Source organism: Gossypium hirsutum, chromosome D10, assembly GCF_007990345.1.
Source record: "Gossypium hirsutum isolate 1008001.06 chromosome D10, Gossypium_hirsutum_v2.1, whole genome shotgun sequence".
Classification (NCBI taxonomy): domain Eukaryota; kingdom Viridiplantae; phylum Streptophyta; class Magnoliopsida; order Malvales; family Malvaceae; genus Gossypium; species Gossypium hirsutum.
Window position 1 is genome coordinate 49,326,451 of NC_053446.1, and position 23,887 is coordinate 49,350,337.

Genomic DNA, 23,887 nt, shown 5'->3' on the forward strand with positions numbered 1-23,887 from the left:
TCAGACATCTCTTGTTTCATCTTATCTAACCGCTCCTGTACCTGTAGCTAAAGTCGTTCTTGCATCTCCTTCTGACACTGTTCGAGTTTTTCCAATAGTTGATCCATATCTTTTGTCTTTGCTCCAGTGCCGTATCGGTGTTGGGTTGGTTGGTTGGTTTCCAGGTTAACTGAGCAGTGATTTTGACTTATTAGGATTAAATAAAGATCTTTAATGCATATAATGTGATGCTAATGTATATGATGCGATGCATGAGATGAATGCAAAAAATGCGTTAATTATAATTCAATTCCATTCAGAAAAATTTACTAGAGAAAAAATTTCTTTACATAAAATGGCTATAAATAAGGCTCTGCCCTAACACTTAGAACTTTAATCTCCCTAAGTAATGATGCCAACTTCTGCCCCTGATCTAATTCTGATTCGTACTTCACACTTAGTATATCAGCTTGTATTACTAAAGTCTGCAGGTGCTCAACTACCCCTTCAATTTGAACCACAGCTTCTCCCATAATGTGATCCATTCTTGCAACCTGATCTTGGAGATAGTGAAGCTGTTCACTTTGATGATCTTCATTTGTTTCCAGATGTTCAATCCTGGCTTCACAGTTCTGTAATGCCATCTCTAATCCTTCTACTGTTCTCTTCATCTGCTCGATCCTGCTCAAGCTTGCTTGCAACTCCATTACAACATTGCGATTTTGGTATTGATGAATAGTTTCCTCCAGTTCGGCCACCCTGGCTTTTAATTCATCCTTTTCATTCTGGCTTTCTGACAAACTCCTCTCAAAGAACTTATTTTGCTTTTGAGCCTCTTGAAATCTCTTTTCCCACCTATCAGCCTTGACCTTTTCTTCTTGAACTTCTTGACGCCACTGCTCTGAGGTTTTTCCCAACCCAGCAGTTCTCACTGACAGACGTAGTCTCTTATAATCCGTCCTCAAGCTATTCAAATCTTCCTTGGCTTTGCGCTTTTCTTTTCTCAGGCCTTCGGTTTCCAACTTCTGAACATCTATGTCCAACTTTAAATTCATCCTCTCCTCTTCTATTTGCTCTATCTTCCTTTCGAGCTCTGAGTTTCTTCTTTCAAAATCCTGCTTTATGATTTCTAGCTCAGAAGGGACCACATGTACATGCTTTTCTACTAATTGATTGTCTCCTTGACCTGGAGCAGGTATATTACCATTGACCCTCCTACCTAGCCACTTGATATATTCAGGAGTCGTCGATAGACCTACTGCCAATCTCTTCATTCGTCGAGTCTGCCTCCAAGAATTTGTCATTTCTCGAATCTTCTTCTTGTAACCATCACACTTATACGAGAATTCACTTTGAGCTAATCCTTGGGTTGTAGGTACGAACTACCTCGATCTATACTGTCTCAATACCAGTAACGGTGCATAGCCAATAGCTCCCCAAATCTCAAGTAGAGGGACCCAATCGAAATCACCACACCTATACAAGATCTCATCTGATAGCATCTAATGAGCTCTCCACTCGATGTTCTCCTCTTGAAGATTCTGAAGAATTGCAATCCATCTTTCTTCTAAAACACCATCTTGCCTCGATATCGGCACTATTTCTTTCAAAGGCGAATAAGTTTCAGAAAAAACTCGATAGGAAAATTTATCAGCCTTCCAGAAGTGACTGTGAAACCATGCCAAGAGAAGCTGCGCACATCCAATGAATCTTCCTTCACCTACTCTTCGACACTCATTCAGAGATCTGAAGGTTTCTGCCAAAATTGCTGGAACCGGTGTAACCCCCTTGTCAAGACGGTCGAAAAGATCAGTGACTACTTCATCAACATGTCCCAAGGCTTTGGGAAAAATAACTAAACCGTAAATACCCAAGGCAAATACATCAACCCTCTTCCTCGTATCCGGGTGTGCCAGAATTAAATCCTTCAGGTTCTTCCAAGGAATGCATTTACTATCTCCCTTTTGTTTGATTCGTGCTGCGACCCATTGCTTACTCATCCCTGTAATATTCATCAATTTCTTCAAAAAGGTTGGAACATTAGCAACTCTCGAGTAAGCTTTGTCTACTTGGATCTTCGAACAACGAAGCAAGGCCGTATATTCTTCTACCGTAGGCACTAAGTCAACTTTTCCAAAGGTAAAGCAACTATAAGCAGGATTCCAAAATTGGGCTAAGGCACGAAACAAGTGCTTATCCACCTTTAAGTCAAGCAAGTAAGGTAGGTCTCCATAGCTAGAGTAGAAGAGCTGTTTAATCTCATCATTCCACTGGTCCCAAATTTCTTTTAGTTCATGTAGGCTATTCTGAGTCACGCTAACACGAGTGAAGTCCCACAACTCTGACACATATCCCTCGGCCAAACTATCACCTTTCTCTTGCTGTGTTGTCTCAGACTAAGTTTGGACAGCCGCATTATCTTCCACCTTATCAAGAAACCCTTTTTCCATGATAAGCTTTCTATTTAGCAACCGAATATGAACTAACGCCCTTTTAGGATGAAATGCTATGCAATCATGATGTCATGCAATCAAAACAAAAGAAACCCAAGTCAGTATCACATATAGAGATATAATCCTATACAAACATGAAATAGCAAGAACACTTAATCTGGAATCCACTATGGTTTTGGAATAGTTCTACCTAGGGCAAGTTCCTAAAGCTCACTATATGAGGTTTAGTTTCTAGAGTAAGGGTACCCGAACCAGCAGATTTCTCGATCCTCACCCATTATAGGCTCTTATGGGTCGAGTTCAGTTTAGGGGGATACATTTCCCTATGGCTGCACAGAGATGAAAATCTCACGAAGACATAGGTACGGATGTATCTCGGAAGCGGTCCACTACCCTGTACGGAGGTGAAAACCTCACGAAGGACTAGTTTCTCGCTCCCACTTAAAGGGAACAATGCAAAATGCAAATGCAAAGTTACCAACATACCAAGATGAAAAAAAATCAATGAATGCAAAAGGGACTCATGAAATTTTCTAAAAACTTTTTATTTTCGACACAAAAACAAATACAATCAGTTTATGGCTCAACTCTCAAGGTCCTCAGCGGAGTCGCCAAGCTGTCGAAACCACATTTTTTTAAAACAAAAATTTTAGTTGTCGACTTTAAAAATAAAATTGGGGTCGCCACCGATCCTTTATTAAGGTGTGATCGGCTCACCTTAAAAATGATTTTGGTCTACGAATTTTGAGAAAACGAGTTCGGGAGTCAGTTACGTACGAGGAAGGGTTAGCACCCTCGTAACACCTAAAATCGGTACCAAATTGATCATTTAATGTCTTAGTGTCGAAGGTTAAAAAGATTTTAAACTCATCTTGAATGATGAAGTTTGCAAAAGGATAACCAATTGTTCAAGTCATGTAAAGAAATCGAATCCCAATACTTTAGGGTACAATTCCTCATAATCCCCGAACTTTGAATATCACTTTTATTTTATGCGAAAATCTTCATTTCGAGAAAGTAACAGGCCACACTCAATATGTTAGGGCACGACAAGTTAAGTTCCCAAAAATGATTTTTATACTCATGCATTTTGAATAAAGAATATTCTCGGTCATTTAAGATTGACAAAGAAAATCAGAACCTAATACGTTAGGGCTCAATTTCCCTCGAAAATCCCAAACTTCAAATAATGCTTTTATTCAAAAAACCTTTAAATCAAGAAAATAACTTTGAATAATGGTTAAAACCAAAATATATTTTTAAAAAGGTACGTTAAAAAAGTTAATGTACAATATGGTACAAATACTTTAATTTACAACATATACGAATAAATATTTGCAAATATATATATACAAATACAATATAACAGTAAAGTTGCAAACATATGTACACATATATCAAACACACATACCAGCATACATGTAAAAAGAGGGAATGGATTATATCAAATAAAACAAATAAAAATATATGTGCTGAAAACAAAATGAAGGTATAAAAATACACATATTTATATATTTACAAAATTGTATAAGTTCATGTATATGTACCATACATATAAAATGATAGAACATGTAAAATAATAAAAATGTTTATAATGATTATTAAAAAACGGGTACATAAATATATTAAAAATGTGCACATGTTATAAAACATATATGTATATATAAAGTATAAAGCATAAAAAAGGAAAGTAAAATAAAAAAAATAGAAAAAAGTATGTAGGTATAAAGTATATACTTATTTAAAAAAAGCTTAGAAAATATATATTAAAATATATATACATGTTATATCGTATAAAGAAATAATAGGTGAATACTATATAAAAATGCATATATATATTATATAAGAAAAATGCATGTGAATGAAAACAAAGATCAGGATAGTAATAATGATAATATATAATATAATAAAAATGCTTTTTTTTAAAAAAGGAATAATAACGAAATAAAAAGTTTTAAAAAAATGGATTAAAATGAACTTAAAGACGAAAAATGGGGTAGATTCGAAAATAAATAAAAGATCACCTTGAACGCGTGAGCAACAATGGGGGACTAAAAGGGAAATTAATCCCACCCTCCAAAATGCTGCACATTAAGGGACCAAATCAAAACAAAAATAAAGTATGCGGCCCAAATTTAAAAAAACAAAACAGGTTTGATTGCAACGCATTGTAAAAGGGAGGGACCGAGGGCGCAAATTTCCCATTTAAAGCTCAAACGCACAGATCCTTCCCTCGGAGTCAGGTCACCGCGCGGGTCAATGCCTCGGCTAAACGGCGCCGTTTTCAAATCAGTATTTAAGACTGGTTTTCTGAAAAAACCTAATAGCTGCAGTTTTTTTTAAACAATAAAAATAAAGTAAAAGCAGAGATTTCTCTGTTAGGGTTTCAAACCCTTTGCCACCGCCGCTCTCAGCCTGCGGCCGTTTCAAATCCTGGCCCTCCAACTCCGATTTCAAACGAAGCAAGCCTAGGACATCAACGGCGAAACCGCAGGTAAGAAACCCGTCTTTCTATATTACTATTTTTTTGTAACGAAAAAAAGGAAAACAAACATAAAAAGAACCTAAAAAAGAATAATCGCAATTACCTTTAAATCTTAAATTTCTTTTGTATTCTCTCTGTATTCCCTTTTTTCTTTGCCGTCCCTTTTTACACAATATAAATGGCCTTTTATAGCCCGAAATCGAAAAAATAATCAAATCTAAAGGCTATTTTTTGTTGTTTCTTCTCTCTGGGACTCTTTGAGTCCATGTTTTTACAGGTGTTCGTGGAGCGACATGCGTGGCGAGGAGGTTGGCCCCGAGACGTGCGGCGCTTGGAATCCTGCTGGAGGCGTAGAGGCTGCGGCAGCTAGGGCGTATGGTGCTAGGGTTGCTGCTATATTTTAGTTAATGGGCTATTGGGGTTTGGGCTAATTGTTTTTTAGGGTTAATATTATTGGGCCTGTAAAACACTAGACTGTTTATTTGGGTTTTTTTGGTTTGGGTTCTGCATGCGGGCCCGGGCTAATTGGGTCTGCTACAGAGGTGTTTTTGTTTTTTAATGTTATATCAATAATTTTAATAATACAATTAGTATAATCCAAACCTAGACTGCACTTAAAATAGTAAACATCCTAACTATCATATCAGCACGGTTGTATGTGCAATACAAATGTCTAAATAGATTCAAAAATATCACCAGCTTAGGCAAATATGTGTATTAATAAAATTTTAATATAAAAAAGTTCACCTCTTTATCAATGTAAAAATAGTTTAAAGGTTGGAGGAGTGGAGTGGGGGTGTTGTATTCCGAATTATAAGTTGGAACATATGGTGTCAAAGTAATGGCAACTTCAATTCCTTCCCAACACAATCACGTGTGTTAAATACAACCATTATTAATTTTAAAAAGTTTTCTCAAAATTCGATTAAATTTTAGTTCGATTAGTATGTGTATTGTTGCTAATACAAGAGAACGCGGGTTTGAGCATGCTAATCAGCAAAAAAAATTTCGCAAATAGTAAAAACAAGAATATTCGATTAATCCGGAAATTCTATTTTTTTATAAAATTTTTCATTAAAAAGATATACATGGATATTCTTCTATATATCATTAATATTTCAAGAACCAATACCCAACTTTTTCCTGAATCAACAAAAAAAATGATTAAGAAAGAATTAACAAAACAACTAAAAATGCAACTCATTTTATTTCAACTATAAAAACCTCACTTTCTTCACTTTCTAATACGAGTATTAGAAATAAAAATGAATTGTACTCCTATTTATAGGTTGATGAGAGATCATATTTAGTTTTTGGTATTGTGTCAAAAAAGGCAGATATAATCAAAGCCTATAATTAAATTATTAAAAAAAAGTCTCTAAAAATATTAGGTACAAATATGTTATAAGTCCTTGTACTCTTTATAAATTTAGAATTTAGTTCTTATAATTTTATTTTTAAGAATTTAGTTGCTCTACTTTTTGTATTTCAAAATCCAAGTTCAACTGTTAAAATTATTTTATTAAATTCAGATTCATTACAATATCATTCTTTTAATTACATTGCTAAAAACTGAAAATTTTTTTATTTTAAAATGGCACACCAACAAATTTAACAAAAAAAATTAACAATGTTAACAATTTGATCTAAAATTTGAAATTTAAAAAGTAAATTGACTAAATTTCAATTTTGTGAAGAGTATGGGGACCTATAGCAATTTTAACCAAAAAATTATCTTTCAAAAGGTAATATTTAAATGAAAAGACAAAATTTACCATTTATAATTTCTGTTATTCAATTTACTTTTGTTTTTCTTGTTATTTTTTAAGAAAAAGTGTTTTTGATAAAAAAAAATGCACTTACAAAACATTATATTTTAAATAATAAAAATCTAATTAGTTTTTAAAATTATTAAATTGAGTTATGATCAAATTATATTCTAATATAAACATAGGTTAAATATGATATGTTTTCAAGTTAATATATACAAGTTTTTTTTAATAGATTTTTAATGATAATTAATTTTTTTTGTGTTCTTTATTCTTTATTTTTTATTCAATTTTTATATAAATACATTTTAAAATTTTAAGCTTAATTTTAATTCAAGTATTCATTAAATTTTTTAATTTAAAATAAAATAGTTAAATATCTTTAAATTTTTAATGTAAAGAGGAAAATAATTAAATAATATGTCTATAATTAAAGTAAATTTGAATAATTATTAGTTTGATTATTAAAGTTTACGTTCAATAAAATTTTATTGGTTATAATTGTAATTTCATTTTTTTTCTCATTTATTTTATTTATCATCATTAAATTCTTTTACATACTAACCACGGGAATTAAGTGAGAAAGTAAAAGTCTTTCCTATATTAACTAGTGGTCGAGGGTTCAATCCTCACCTTGGATATGTAACAGTTTTAAAACTTGTGACCAGCACCTACCCCCTTAATGGGCCTATAGAATATAAAAGATTAATTATTGAGCTCGCTCCGATAGATATTTTGAGAGAAAAAAAACTACATACTAATAATTATTTTAATAAAAATAGTTTAAAGGATTCACCTCCGAGTTAATATATCATAAAATAAAATTTAAATTTAAAGTAAAACACAATTTAATTAGAATTTTACTTTATAATACTTTGATGAAATATTATTTTTAATTAAAATAAAGAAAATGAATAAATATAAATTGCATGACTAATAAAAAATGAAGGTAGAAATGTCTTTTTTTATTAAAAAATTATTTAGGATGTGTTTGATAGACCATTGAAAATTTTCAACAAAAAGGTGTTGAAATAAATAAGTCACTATTTATCACTTAATGTAGAAAATATTAGATTAGATTGATTTTATTTTACTTTATTTTATTAAAAATTAAAATAAATTACCCTTTTTAAAAAATGATATATTTAAATTATTATATTATCTTTCATCCAAAACTTTCCAAATAATATAAACTATTATATCAATAAGGTTAAAACTAAAAAATAATATTCTTTTAGAAATAAATATTTACTTAAATCAAATAACATAATTATATTCGGTACTTATATTTACTAATTCACCAAACAAAATTTTAATATAAATTCAATACTTATAAAATTTAGCAATAAAAATTCAGTACTTAAGTTTTCAACAACTAAATTTCCAATTTATCAAATATACCCTTAGGAAACATTTAGTATGATAGAAAATAGCCACTTTCCCAAAAATTCAATTAGTTGAGAAGTAATTCTAACGTTTAATAACCAAAAGATGCTAACCAACTCTTCCCACCTACAAAACTATTTACTACTTGTATTAGTATGAAATACCTTTTTTATATATATAAAATATGGGTATAATTATCCTATTTAAGCTGTGCAAGCCACCTATGATTTTACATTCTTACAATTCAATTATTTGTAGTTTTACCTACAGTAATAGCTGATTAAAACAAAACATGATTCCAAGTATGTTTTTTAATATATGCAAAACAAATTTGAAACAATTTTACTTTCAATTAAATTTATAAATTAAAAACTAATTTAGAAAATGATCAATTAAATTTTAGTATTAAATATTTAATCCAAATATTTTTTAAGAATAAAGTTTATCAACAAAATTAGATACATAAATATTATTTTTTATTCAATAAGGGTAAATTCGTAAATTATCATTACACCCTTAGGAAAGTATTAGTTAACCAAATGTAATAATGTAACTTTCTTAGGATTTTAATCCATACCTTCCAATGTATACCAAATATTGTAAAGTAAATTTCTCAACAATCACATTCCTAACAATCATATTCCATTGAAATCAGCGTGGGAAAATACAAAACACTACCTTAATAAATAAATGTAAAAAGAATTTGATTTAGGTTTCGTCAACCTTAGGGGCAAATGGGTATTTCTCAAACTATAAGGGTAAATGTTTTTAATGAAACCTTACCTTAAGGGGGTTAGTGAATTCTACCCTAATTTGCACTATATTTTTGTATTTATATAGTTGACATAAATATATATATATATAACATGTATATACTTATTAGGATAAAACATTGACCATAGACAAACATTAGCCTATGAACTAAATACAGACATAATCCAATGATTTAATGCAATCGTAACTCATTAAAACTGGTATCAAATACCATCTGTTGCCATAATTCTCAATTTGCTTTTTATCAATCTGCATTTTCAGTCCAAGCATTGGAGATCAAATATAGAAATAGAATCAGATAATACAAATTTCGGCTAGACCATTACTGTTTTACTCGTGTCTTACGTTTTCCGGACAATCCAAGGACAGGAGAAAGGTTGTAGGAGTTATGATTCGGATCTCAAACTAACTGACAATCACCTATTAAAGATAAGTGTATTAACCAAATGAGCTAAGCTCCGTGTTTTAGTATTAATGTCCAGAAATTCAAGCAGCTGGCTTGGCTATTGCCTAGGAAAAAAAAGGCCAGGAGCATTATCCTTGTAGGCATACCAAGATTCAGAGAAGCAAAAACTGAGGCAAAAAAAGAAAGGCAGCTTAATGAAGTAAGCATGGTGCAGAGTTTTACCTCCCCATCTCTTTACATATAATTTTGAAGATAACTATAAACTACCATAGGTTTCATGCACCCTGCAGATAATGGCATCTACATTGATAGACAAATGGGTTTAATACTGAGAATAAAGTGGGCAAGGAGGAGATGAACCAATTTCAGAAACAAACAGAATCTTCGTAAATTACATCCTCTTTCTTTGGCCTAAAATTCTAAAAAGCAGGCAACGAAGCAAGAGGCTAATCGAATTGTTGAATGAGATTCGATGATCATTGGTTTTTAAATATTGCAGTCTCTTTGGAACATTAGGGGCAGGGTATGGTGCCCACAAGAAATGGGAGTCCAATGCAAAAAAAACTGCTTCTAGATAAAAGTTATCTGCAATTACTTCTAACTAACCAAGCAAGAACCTAAAAACGTCCGTAAGCGACACGACGCCTTCTACACGGTTACTGCCGGCTTCCACAATGACAAGCCGTCGAACACCTGAAATCAGGATGGGGATAATATTATAATGTCATACAGTGATATATATTCGAAATTATAGTACATGATTTATCGGACTTGAAGGCCAATATGTGTCCATATATATTTCAGTGCTACATTTAAAAAAAAACCCATCCATAAAATCATTATCCTTCTTTTTTAAATGGAGTTTAAAATAAAAAAAATGAGAGAAAGTCACCAGGGTTTGCCAATTGTTCCATCACTTTAAGCAATGTATCAGTGCGCAAACACATCTGACATCTTTGACTTCTCATCTCATAAGGAGTGTTTGAATCTTGTCCCAATTGCAATGCCTAATGAGTACATAGAGAAGAAAAGTTAGGAAACAAGTTTTCTGCAAAATCAGAAGATAATGGTTTTGAACCAAATAGGATCATCTGAATTTGAGTAGATCTAATGTATGTTACTTAAGAAATGACAAATATTCTTACTTTTCATTTTCGTAAGAAAGTGAAATGGATTCATATAATCAGAGAAAAACTTAACCTTCGCTTGGTAGGGTGGCTAGCCAAAAACATAAAGATAAAACAATGTTGGAAGAGAAAAGTGAAAAGATAGAAGATACATATTTCCATAGGAGTGCTTGGTAGGCAAGATGAAAAAGTTAGTATTTACTTTCCATCTATTGCTCGGCAGGTTGAAAATTGAAAAGAAAGAAAACAAAAACTTGTATGATTTTAAGCATGGAAAAGGTAAATTTAAACATGATGGACAATCTTGTAAATACGCAAAAACTTGACTCACTCCTCTACCATTTTCTCTCCTAGTATGTTTCCACTTTCGAATAATTTGCTTTCCGAAAAAGAGAGAAAAACAGTCATCTTTTTTATTTTCTTTCCTCTAACTATTCTCTCACACTAAGCAAACTCAAAATGACCCAAACAAGTAATCCAAAAGATCAAACTTAATTTAAGTATAATTCTTTTAAAAAAATAATTGATTAAACGCAATACTTACAACCTAAATTATTAATTTGTTTTACTTTTTTATTATTTAACTTGTAACTTGAAATTGTATTATCATTATTTATTGTCATAAAATAGACTTGTCCATGGGTCAGACTGTGCAGTAGCTCAGCTCCAAAAAAACTTACTAAGCCAAAGGCTCGAATTCGGCCCAGCCCAACAATACATTTTTATAAGCAATTACACTGCAAGATTTTAGTCCAAGAATACCAATAAAAATTAGGGTAAGAAGTCTTAAAATTTCCACCTCTCTAAGGATTATCAGCTTCAAAGCATCCTTGACACATCCAACCTTGTTTTGGTAGCCAAATGCATAAAACAGATACCAGGAAGAAGACAGAACCTTACCTGATAAATGGTCATTTCGTTTAGATTATGCGTATAAGCTCTGCCTTTTGCCAAAGCCGTTATGTCACTGAAAATAAGACAACAAAATTGAGAACAATTACCACCCTCAATCCAAGATCACAGTAAGTTCTGCTTGCAAGAAAGAAAATCAATCGAGAATGACGCCTTACCTCCGACTATATATGTCCAGTAACGAGTCATTGTCATCAACTATAGGTATTGAACTTACTCGAGCTGTGAGGACAAAGGGAAAAACCTTATCATACTATATATAAAACATAAGCATATTATTATCTCTTATCTTTTTAGGTTGAATCTCAACGTATTAAGCTTAACCTTGTCCGTAACTTCAAACAAAATCACAAATATCTTCTCTTTCATACCTTGAACTAGCATATTTAATGCTGAACTAAGAGAAGCAGTAGGTCTCAGCATTGCAAATGGCCGACTGCTGGATTCGCCGATTCTTGGAACCCATGTACCCAGAGGGATTGCATAAATAGGTAATTGCAGTACGGGCAAAGAACCAGAACAATGTTTAAAATACCTGCATAAGCCTAGAAAATCAAATTCCATTGGTTAGGAAAATCATTTACTTCCCAACAAATAAGTAAAAAAACATATATATTATTAATCGAAAAATAATAAAAGGCTCACATTTTAGTATTCCAGAAAGAGAAGCAAGATGTAATAATTGGGGAAATGAACCGTCTTCTGAGGATGAATGGATAACAGGAACTATAGCTACTCCACTTTGCAAAATTTTCAAAGCTACATCCTTCAAGTTATCACATGGCCCAGCCTGTATGATCAACAAGGGCCCTCGTAAACACAACTATTAAAAAATATGCTTTTTCTCAAATGGCACAGAACAAGGGAAACAAGAGATGAAGCAGAAAGCCATGAAATTAGAACATATAACAGAAGGGAACCCAAAGAGGCAGCCTTCTCAAAACACCAAACAAAAGGGAGCATAGCATGTAATAAATAGGCATTGGCAACCAAAGATGGGAAAAAAGAAAGGAAATGATAGAGTGTTCTTTTTCCTAACGAAGACCATTTTACTTGCACACAGTTGTCATATGAGGAGCATGATCATTGATTCTTTTCCATTGTCATTATTAAATAGAATAATCATTACTCAAATGGTTATTGATTCATTGTTATCATTACATAGAACAAGGTTGCCTCGGGAGGAGAATAGCTGCATGGAATTACTCCAACCTTGGCCCTAATTCTTCCAACAGTCTCATTATATACGTCAGGCTGAAATTTTCTTTCTTATTGCTAGATAATGTTCCAAGGAGCACTTTACTTATGTTTTGGCCGGCTTTGTTAACTCGTAATGAAATGTGCTTTCCTTGTCACTAGAATTCTTGCAGCTATATAATTTCTATTCCCAGAATATGACTATAAACTTGTTTTCTCACTTGATATAATTCTTAAAATGCAGTATAACCACATTGGTAGTTGAGCCAAAACAAGAATCTGGAAGACATAATAGCAGAATAAACACCAAACAAAAGGGAGCATAGCATGTAATAAATAGGCATTGGCAACCAAAGATGGGAAAAAAAGAAAGGAAATGATAGAGTGTTCTTTTTCCTAACGAAGACCATTTTTACTTGCACACAGTTGTCATATGAGGAGCATGATCATTGATTCTTTTCCATTGTCATTATTACATAGAATAATCATTACTCAAATGGTTATTGATTCATTGTTATCATTACATAGAACAAGGTTGCCTCGGGAGGAGCATAGCTGCATGGAATTACTCCAACCTTGGCCCTAATTCTTTCAACAGTCTCATTATATACGTCAGGCTGAAATTTTCTTTCTTATTGCTAGATAATGTTCCAAGGAGCACTTTACTTATGTTTTGGCCGGCTTTGTTAACTCATAATGAAATGTGCTTTCCTTGTCACTAGAATTCTTGCAGCTATATAATTTCTATTCCCAGAATATGACTATAAACTTGTTTTCTCACTTGATATAATTCTTAAAATGCAGTATAACCACATTGGTAGTTGAGCCAAAACAAGAATCTGGAAGACATAATAGCAGAATAAACATCTAGTTAGGCCGGTCACCATCCATACCTCACACTACACCTAGATGATGTATGCATGTCAATACTAAAACGTAAACATACAAACATGAATAGAGAAACAGCTCCGCTCATTTGTACAAACAAACAGAAAATGCATGTGCATGAGCATAAAAATAACATCTTTCGTGATTTATCATCCAAGGCAAATCACCATATTAAACACTAACATAGATGAGATGTTTTGGAATTGGTCTCCCATGCCCATCAACTTGCCGGTTCATGTATGCCTTTCCCTCTTTCCAAGCAGAAATAGTGTGTGTTTCAAGCTCTTCCTCTGTCAGATTTGATCCATGATTTCCAAGCTGCATAATGAAAATTTTTAGCATTAAGAGAAATATACAGGACAGAAGATCCATCTACCAGACTATCTAATATTAATATCCTGAAACTTTCTAGTTATTTGGAATTAGAGTAAAAGGAAAATTCTTGCTAAATTTTTGAAAACTTGATAGTACCAAAACATTTATTTCTGCATTGGAAACATACCTCTCTCAGAATCAATATAAAATCTGAAGCACTCAGAACTCCAACAAACTTCCCCTTGCAATTATCCCAAAGCGGAGCCAAAGCAATACCCTGGTAACAGCTAGACTCAGAAATACTATGTATCCGAACTATTAATAAGCAACAAGCAAATATGCATGAATGTTATCAAAAACATACATGATGTCAATATCGAGAGTAAACACATCTACGGCTAGAAAAGGCTCTAAGAAGCATTAGCAAAAGAAAATTACAGAGGTTTCTGCTTCTTTCTTTCTTTCTTTATTTGTTTTTCTATGGTGGCTGAGTATAAGGCTATGCAGAACATGTATCTCATCCAGAAATAAATTCAGGAAGCATTAAATGAGAATAACCATATTCATTCCTCAGATATCCCATAACTGATACCTGCTCAGACAGAATATGAAATGCTTGCTTTACAGGCAAATTAACATCCAAGGCAACAACCTGTAAGGCAAATCTGTCTAAATTAGCAAAGTGGATTAACATGCACTGATCAGAATCAAACATGCAGGGAATGTGTAAATTGTGAAGGAGGGTCAATAGGAATGCATCCAAACCTTGCCTGACTCGGGGAGTAGCTCATAAGCAGTATGTGCTGCCAAGAATACAGAGATGCGATGACGGCAGGCCTGTACATCCTCTTCTGAAATCCTTGGCATTGCTTGATTCAATGTAACTGCAGAGATTCGATGCTGCATTGCAGAAAGGTATCAAAATCCACTTGCACGAGAAAGTAAAAGGAAATAAAAAGGCATTAGTGAATGAAAACTATACAAGGTAATAAAGAGGCATTAGTGAATGAAAAAGTATACAAGGAGCATGATGAGCATGCATTAAGAACAAAAATGCAGCAAGCACCAATCATATGCAGACTACAGAGTTTGCAAAGGCAACTAGATTTGTGACAACTTAAACTACTATAAAAAAAAAGCCCAAATCATTAGACTCCATTTGGTATTTCTATTGGAACTGCATTTGTCTGCAAATGCAATGTCAAAGTCAAACAAGGTCACATTTTCAGTAAAAAAAGAACCTGAATTGCAATGAGCTGTTAGCAATCACAAAAAGCAACTTCCTACCTGCTTTTGCAATCTACTTTTGCCAGTATGATGAGTTTTCATTTTATACAATTTTTAAACTCAATCACAAACCCAAACTAGGCCTTAAAACTAAAAATATTTTCAGTAAGTCATGTACACAATTATGGAATATAACTAGCGCTTACTGTGAGACCGGTATCCACTTCCATGCTATTCAGTACATCCAAACGAGGTTGCACCTGAGCAACCTCTACAGGTACAGGTAAAGCGTCGAAAGTATTAACTATTCCATATTCACCATTCTTGTGAGGTTGCCGTTCATCATGTCGCCATTCACCATCAACAAGAAACTTGTACTGCAAGGGAGAACCAACACAAACCTAAAATACTAGGATTGACACGTTCCATAATAGCTTGACAACAAAGCCATCCTAAACTAAATCTTATCAACAATAGTACTTGACACTCTGAACTGATAAAACTTACCACTGAGAGAAATAGAAATTACCCATAAAATATTTCTAAAAATTTTAGAATTTCCAATTCCTATAGAGCAAACTAACTAACCTCATGGCAACCATGTGATACGGCACAAACGGCTTGAAAGACATTGGGGGCACCTTCAACCTGAGACATTGGCACCAACTCGGCCCACCTTAATTTTCAAACCATTAATCATTAATCTAAATACTAATCATAAACCTAAACATTATAGTTTTGATATCAATAACAATAACTTTTTTTATTAAAAAAAAGTCTCACCTATTGAAAGAACCAGAAATGAAGACACTTCTTCCACCATATGGCCATGTAAATTGAATTGGAAACAGCATCATACCGGCAGTGGTTACTCTGCTGGCCTCCCGGACTGAATTCATATCCGAAGCAAACATTTGACAGCTGTATATATAATTCTATAAAAAAAAGTTCCTAGCAATCAGTGTTTTTGAAACTTTTCTTTTCCTTTAACCACTGCAGAGAAACCTATTAAAAAAAATATATCATAAGATCAAAAGCTTGGCTTTTTAGTACACGCAAAACCTAACTTTAAAAGATTTTGTATTTTGAAAAAAAGAAGAAGCGAATTTGACACTCACCAAAACAAACGAATTTGCAAGTCACCAAAACAATGGAGACAAAAAAAAAACCTTTGAAATTGGTATGACAAATTCAGTTAAATGTCGAATCCCTAAAAATGGAATTGGAAAATAAAAAAGCAAAGAAAATTACTTGAATGTATAGAACATAGGTTTAAAGATCGTAGGGTTTTTCCGATTTGATCGAATCTGTTTTTCTTTTTTAATAATTTCTTTTTAATTTTGAGAGCCCTAATTAGAAAATAGATAAATAAGTCTTTGAAAGGGACGTTGAACGGTAATTATCATCTTTGTGTCGGGGTAAAATAAATAATAAGGAGATTTGGAAGCTGATGGGCATTTTTTTTACTGTGGAGTTTGGGGGTAAGTTAACGGTGTTTTCAACTGTCTAACCTGTAAATTGCTTCGGTTAATGTCTCATGTTTGTTTTTGGGCTGCTAACCACGTGTGGTTACTTGGTAGGACCCATTATTCCTAAACACCAATCAAATTTAGTACATCTTTCTTATTATTATTACAAGAATATAACACACTTATGATGCTCCGTTAACATACTTATAAAAAATTTATAACTAAAAATAATCATATTTAAATTTTATTATATTTATATATTATTTTAGTTTTTATATAAAAACATAAAATAATGTTTTCAAATTTGTATTTATGAATTTTTTAATTTAACAATTGGACTAAATTCGATTAATAGTGATATTAATCTTATTAAAAATTTAAATAGTAGTATAAATATAATTTTTAAATTTTTTAAAAATATTGTGAAAGTAAATAATACTTAATTTATCATCTATACCTTATATATTGAAACTGTCCCTAAATGGTTTCTTTTGGGTTTTTTGATGTATTGAAAAACTTGAGAAAAGTTAAATATATATATATATATGAAAAAATTAAGTTTGGGTTTGATTCAATGAGATGAACTTGATTTTTTGAAAAATTTTTGGATAGTTTTGTCGTTTTTACATAAAATATTTTTAATTGTTTGACAAATTTTTTTAAATTTGTTTTTAGTAAAACAAATGCAATATAAATATATTTGTTACAAAATATTAATTGTAACATCTCCTTTTAATAATCAAAATTTATTTTATAATAAAATAATATTTTATCATAATTAATATCATATATACATTCTTTTGGTTATCATATATATAAACTTAATAATAAACAATGTTTAATTAAAATTTAATTTAAAATGGCATGTATTACATATATGAGTGTGGATACTGGATAGTAACACATTATAGTTGGAAGAGATAAATAAAGCTAAGCATAGTTTAAACAGATATATAATTAAAATCTTCATATTTTATACTATAAAACATTTATTATTAAAATATTAATATAAAATTCTTTAATAATACCGTTTAAATTTTATTAAATCTTTTTCATTAAAAAACTGTTCAATGGTATAAGGTTTAATATATTAAAAACAAAAATAAAAATATTTATAAGAAAAAGAGACGTTGAATTTTGAAATTAAGAGGGGAGAGGAAAATGCAAAAAGACATTTTGGAGTAGAGAAAAACGCATATTTCTGAAACAAATGTGAAATGGGTAGGAAAAAAGGAGAAATAAAAAGAGGTAAAACACGACTATCATGCAACTCATTTGCTTGAGTGTAGAGGACACATGTCTTTTTGCCATCTTTTAGGTTCATGATTTATTTTCTATTTGATATGTTCGGTTGAAAATAGTAATAGAGAATTGCTCTTCATGTGGGTATTATGGGTTCACTCTACTTTTTATTCTTCCTTTTTCCTTTCTATTCTATGTATTATGAGTTTTTTTATCCTTTATTTTTATTGAACTTGTGCTTCTTTCTACTCGGGTTTGGTTCTTCTTCTGCTTCATGCTCATATGTCCTGACAGTCTAGGAATCTAATGGGAAGGGCACGTTTAACTTAGACAAAAGCAAGTGCTCTTATGGATACCACCAATAGTTATGGAGCACTTTATGTTTGTGAGTTCCAGAGTTATGAAACCTTTTAAATGAAGCATTATTGCCTTTCATTATTACGCATTTTTGTTTCAATCTACCAACACAAGCTTTACCTATTTGTTACTAGATGCCCAGTAAACCTATAGAACCTTTCGGAATGTCATTCAAGTGGATATAATTTAACTATTCCTCGTTGCTTTTTATCTCCATTGTTGCCTGCTTTAATGCAAGTATCTGTCTTTTCTAACTCATCATGTTCTTTCTTTAGGGGTTGTTCATGCAGTGGAAAAAGGTACAAAGCATTGTAAACCCTCTCAACACATAAATCATCAGTCCTAAAAGTCAGTTACTTTTCTTTATTGTTGAGGCACACTGTGAAAATACAGTGTGAGTGGTACTTGGTAGTGCCCATTACTATTCATGACCGCGAAAATAAAGCAAAATTTCTCATATTGGTAATTTTGTGAAACAAAATCTTTGAGCTATTTAACTTTGATGATATTTTGAATAAATGAAAGTGAAAACCAAATCGTTGCTATGTGAAAATTGGATTGGATTAAAAATTTATAACCTTTGTAATATGGAGAATTGTTCGGGATCGAGTTGTTGTTTACCTTGAAGGTTGAATCTCCATCAGATTATATTTTATTGGACTCTATTACTATTTTATTTTTTGCTATCTTATAATGGTTGATTTTAAAGGATTGGATTGTATTTAATCACTAATATGTTAGTAAGTCCATATTGATATATATTTTCAAGGCTTGTATAGTTTATGCAAGAGAACATATTGAGATAATTTTATTTGTTCATTGTGGAATTGATTGTGCGAGTGTAACGGAAGTGTAAACTTTTAGTGTTTACCGTCTAAATTTTTAGGTGGATGGTTTGGAGGTGAGTCTTCTAGTATTTAGGTATAAAGATAATGAAATTAGTCACTAAACTAATAAAATTAAACTACGAAAAAATAAATTACGAAAACAAACCTTAATATTATTTGTTATTTTATTTACACAACTTTTGCAGAGTTATTTCGTAATAACCACTGCAATCAAACATTTTCATTCGACTTGTATATTTGAGCAGTTGAAAACTTAAGGTTACAACATTTACCTTTATACAAATAAGCTTTTGTCTTATGCCTTTATGAGCAGCCAAAAAGAATTCATTGTAAACTTCTATTTAGTGACAGAATATTTAATTGTATTCTATTGATTGACATACAATTTGATTTATAATTTTAATTGAAATGATGTCATATTGAGTGCTTCAACTATGTTTGGGGGTACATTTTGTATTTTTTTTCCATCAAAAGGTAATATATTCTATTAAAAAAACCTTACAAATATGAGAACAAAGAAACCTCATAAAAGAACCTATGTATGAACATTGAGACAAAAGGCTTCATCTCCTAAACAACTTAGGAACAAAGTTCAACAAGGAGTAGGAAGTCCATTCTTATCCAAAATGTGGACTAGAAAAAGATGGCAAAACTTTCATCCAATTCAAGTTGATCATCCCATTTTTATACCGAGTAGCAACCCAGTCTGCAGCCATATTGGCAAATTTTTTCACAGCCTGCATTCGAACCTATGGCATTTCTTTCAGAACAATATCCAATTTATAAAGAAGAGGTTTCAATTTCCATATTTTCCTTCTGTCTTTTTGCAGTGCTTCCTTAAGAACTATTTGTGAATTAGTTTCTAGGATACCTTATTGATACTTTTTTTTTCAATATCTAGCTTCTTCCATAAGAAAAGCCATTGCTTTAGCCACTTAAGGAAAATCAGCATAGAATCTTCTACCCATCCCACAAACCCTGCTCATTCTTCACGACAATACCAACACCAACCATTCTTTCCTTCTAATCCCAAGCTACATCACAAACAATTTTAAACCAATTTTCCTCATGTTTGCTCCAAGTTACCTCTGCTAGAAAACAAGAATGAAAACCTTTGTTGTTATCTCCTAAAGCCTCTTTACTATTAATGAACTCCTTGGAAACAGATTTGATCTTGCAAATAACTTTAATGTCAATCTGAGTTCCATTCATGACAAATTTATAGCGCATCTTCCATATATACCACATAGTATATATCACTCAAATGTCAATTATCTCTGTTTCGCCCATTTCTCCAATATCTTGAAATTTTTCAAACAACCAGTCTACAACAGTTCTAACTTGTTTTCTAAAAATTCTTATTCCAAAGCATGCTTCAAACCAAACCCCTATGTAAAAAAATAAAACGTCGGTAATGATAATTTATGGAAAAGAAAAAGTGAGAGAAAAATAAAGAACACACAGATTTTACGTGGAAACCTTTTCAAGAAAAAAACCACAGGCAGAGGAGAAGATAATTCACTATGTCGAATTCGAATAATTACAAGAGGAGCAGACTATGTCTATTTATAGGCTTGTAAAACCATATTCTAATAAGAGTGTAGTAAGATTGAAACACCTTATTCTAATCACTATCAAATAGATGGGGCTTAATAAGGTTTAAAAAACCTTATTCTAAAATAAAATAAAAGAAGTGTAGTTCTATATGAATTTTACTTTTATTTTATTTTACCAATGTATTTTATTTAAATAAGGATTCGGGTCACTTAATTCTAACAATCTCCACCTTGACATGAATTATTAATGAACAAGTTCTTCATCACAAACTCTCAACGAACAAGTTCTCCACCTTTTCCATAAAACCCCTTAAGGGTTTAACTTCAACAATAAACACCAACCAAGTCTAAACAATGCTCAAACTTGGATATCGGAAGTGACTTAGTCACCATATCTGCAGGATTTTCATGAGTACTAATTTTGCTCACAACAATATCACCACGAGCAATAATATCACGAACAAAATGATACCGAACATCAACATGTTTTGTTCTCTCATGAAACATTTGATCTTTTGTTAGGAAGATGGCACTCTAACTATCACAAAATACTGTACTGATTTGAAGGTCTTCATTGAGTTCACTAAAGAGTCCCTTCAACTAAATGGCTTCTTTACAAGCCTTAGTAATCGCCAAGTACTAAGCTTCAGTGGTAGACAAAGCAACTGTAGTTTGCAAAGTGGCTTTCCAATTGATTACACAACCTCCGATTGTAAAAACATAACCTGTAAGAGATCTTCTTCTATCAAAGTCTCCAGCAAAATCAACATCACCATACCCAATGACTCCAACTCTAGTTCTTCCAAACTGTAAGTAAACATCAATAGTACCTCGTAAGTATGTTAAAATCCACTGAACTGCTTTCCAATGTTCTTTACCGAGATTCACCATGTATCTGGTAACTACACTTACTACATATGATAAATCCGAATGTGAACAAACCATAGCATACATGAGAGATCCCACTGCAATAGAGTATAGAACATGTGACATGTACTCAATCCCATCATCTGATTGTGGAGATAAAGCCGAAGAAAGTCTGAAATGGGCTGCTAAAGGAGTACTAACAGGCTTAACATTTTGCATATTGAATCTGCAAAGAACTTTCTCAATATACCCCTTCTAACTTAGGTACAATTTACTTACTTTTCTATCTCTAAGAATCTCCATACCAAGTATCTTCTTTGCTGGTCCCAAATCTTTCATCTCAAATTTTTCACTTAGTAGGGCTTTGACCTTTCTTATCTCTCATTTATCTTTCGCTGCTATCAACATGTCATCAACATAAAGGAGTAGATACACAAAAAAACCATCACTGTTTTTCTTAAAGTAAACACAATTGTCAAAGCTACTTCTTTTAAAATTATGAGAATTTATAAAGGAATCAAACCTCTTGTACCACTGTTTTGGTGACTGTTTCAAACCGTAAAGAGACTTTTTCAGCAAGCAAACATAGTCCTCTTTTTCTGAGACCGTAAAACCCTCTGGTTGTTGCATGTAAATATCCTCCTCAAGTTCTTCATGCAAAAATGCAATTTTTACATCTAACTGCGCAAGCTCCAAATCATGCATGGCCATAATACCAAGCAAAACTCGAATCGAGCTATGCTTCACAACCGAGGAGAACACATTTGTGAAATCCACTCTTGGAATTTGGCTGTAACCCTTTGCAAGAAGCCTTGCTTTATATCTAGGTTCTTCAACTCCTGGAGTCCCTTCTTTCTTTTTAAACACCCATTTACAACGAACAACCTTTTTACCTTTAGGAAGTTTCATAAGATCCTATGTTTTATTTTTGTGGAGTGATTCCATCTCTTCTTGCATAGCAAACATCCACTTTTCAGAGCCTTCACAGCCAACCGCATCAAAATAATTAGATGGCTCTTGGTTTGCATCTATATCTTCAGCCACATTTAAAGCATAAGCAACTAGATCAGCCTCGGCATACTTCTTTGGAGGTTTAATTTCTCTTTTAGTTCTTTTTTTGGCGATAGAGTATTGTAGTGAAGAAGCAACTCTATTTTGAATTTTTGTACTGGCTTGAGGAGTCGACTCTATTGTAAATTCTGGATTAATCTGATGCTTCACCTGCTTTTGATTTTCTTTATTGAAAGAGCCTTTAAAAGATAAGTTAGGTAGCATAGCAGTTTCATCAAAAACATATCTGCTAATCACAACTTTTCTATTTTCAGAACACCATAACTTATACCCTTTTACACCAATTTTATAACCATGAAAAACACATTTAATGGATCTTGGTTCCAATTTTCCATTATCAACATGAGCATACACAGGACACCCAAAGATCCTTAAATCAGAATAGTCAGCAGGATTACCAAACCATACCTCTTGTGCAGTCTTTTTCTCAATGGCAACGGATGGAGATCGATTGATAAAAAAATGTAGTAGATGCTACTTCAACCCAAAACGACTTTGGTAAGTTGTCATTTGAAAACATACATCAAACCTTTTCAATGATCGTTATGTTCATTCGTTCTGCAATGCCGTTTTGCTGTGGAGTATGACGAACTGTCAAGTGTCTCACGATTCCTTCTGACTTGCTTAGTTTATTAAAATCATCAGAACATAACTCTAAGCCATTCTTTGTGCAGAGGTATTTTATTTGTTTTTCCTGTCTATTTTTCAATCATAGTTTTCTAAGACTTAAATGCGAAAAACACATCATTTTTCTGCTTTAGGAATAATGCCTAAAATTTTCTGAAAAAATCATCAATAAAAGTTAGCATATAATTAACTCCACCTCTCGAAGGCACTCTGGATGGCCCCCACGGATCAGAATGAATATACTCCAACATTCCCTTTGTGTTATAGATTCCTCTAGTGAATCGAACTCTCTTTTGCTTCCCAAAAACGTAGTGCTCACAAAACTTCAGTTTGCAAATTCCTTGCCCATCAAGAAGTCCTCTTTTGCTCAATTCTGCCATGCCATTCTCACTAATATGCCCTAGGCACATATGCCAAATTTTAGTAATATCATCATTTGACAAGGAAAAAGAAGCAACAGTTGCATCACCAGTAACAGTAAAATCGTGCAGAACATATAACTTGGCAGTCTTTCTCTGCCCTTTCATCACAACGAGGGAACCTTTGAAAATCTTTAAAACCCCACTTTCAGCTATGTATTTGTACCCTTTTAAATCAAGAGTACTCAATAAAATTAAATTTCCTTTCAATTCTGGAGCATGTCGTACGTCACTAAGTGTTCTGACAACTCCATCAAACATCTCAACTTTAATTATTCCAACAGCTGTAATTCTACATGAAGCATTATTTCCCATCAAAACAACACCTTCAGACACTATTTCGTAAGTTGTAAACCAATCCCGATTAGGACTCATGTGGAAGGTGCAGCCCGAATCAAGGATTTACTCCTCGCTCACTTTAGAATTGTTGACAGAAGCGACTAGAAGTTCACCATCGCTGTAATCTTCTACAACATCAGTTTTACCAGAATTTTCTGGTTGTTTTCCATTTTG

General features: G+C 32.5%; 2 protein-coding genes across 8 annotated transcripts; both read right to left on the reverse strand.

The window, feature by feature from the left end:
* Window positions 1-338: 338 nt before the first annotated feature.
* LOC107915609 (tropomyosin-2-like) lies at window positions 339-1,283 on the reverse strand. The gene has a single exon (XM_016844748.1). It carries the CDS (start codon window positions 1,281-1,283, stop codon window positions 339-341), a length of 945 nt encoding a protein of 314 aa, XP_016700237.1.
* Window positions 1,284-9,587: 8,304 nt separating this feature from the next.
* Window positions 9,588-16,314, reverse strand: LOC107916062 (sucrose nonfermenting 4-like protein). Of its 7 annotated transcripts, none has more exons than XM_041102443.1 (14): window positions 16,037-16,314; window positions 15,702-15,853; window positions 15,507-15,594; window positions 15,125-15,295; window positions 14,457-14,591; window positions 14,284-14,343; window positions 13,879-13,968; window positions 13,560-13,694; window positions 11,937-12,081; window positions 11,663-11,836; window positions 11,450-11,513; window positions 11,280-11,346; window positions 10,145-10,259; window positions 9,588-9,945 (listed from the first exon to the last, which is right to left on the reverse strand). In XM_041102443.1, exons 2-14 carry the CDS (start codon window positions 15,830-15,832, stop codon window positions 9,854-9,856), a joined length of 1,467 nt encoding a protein of 488 aa, XP_040958377.1. In that variant the 5' UTR covers window positions 15,833-15,853; window positions 16,037-16,314; the 3' UTR covers window positions 9,588-9,853. The 7 variants fall into 7 exon arrangements, with proteins under 7 accessions (XP_040958377.1, XP_040958378.1, XP_040958379.1 ...); XM_041102444.1 differs by having other exon boundaries at window positions 16,170-16,311; XM_041102445.1 differs by having other exon boundaries at window positions 15,702-15,923; window positions 16,170-16,278.
* Window positions 16,315-23,887: the final 7,573 nt, after the last annotated feature.

Coding starts and splice junctions, on each gene's coding strand:
- LOC107916062 (XM_041102443.1), bottom strand. CDS start 15,832: ATGTTTGCTTCGGATATGAATTCAGTCCGGGAGGCCAGCAGAGTAACC. Junction 15,296..15,506: donor TATCACATGGTTGCCATGAG/GTTAGTTAGTTT, acceptor TCTCCCTTGCAG/TACAAGTTTCTTGTTGATGG. Junction 12,082..13,559: donor TTCCAAAACATCTCATCTAT/GTTAGTGTTTAA, acceptor TTGATCATACAG/GCTGGGCCATGTGATAACTT.
- LOC107915609 (XM_016844748.1), bottom strand. CDS start 1,283: ATGACAAATTCTTGGAGGCAGACTCGACGAATGAAGAGATTGGCAGTA.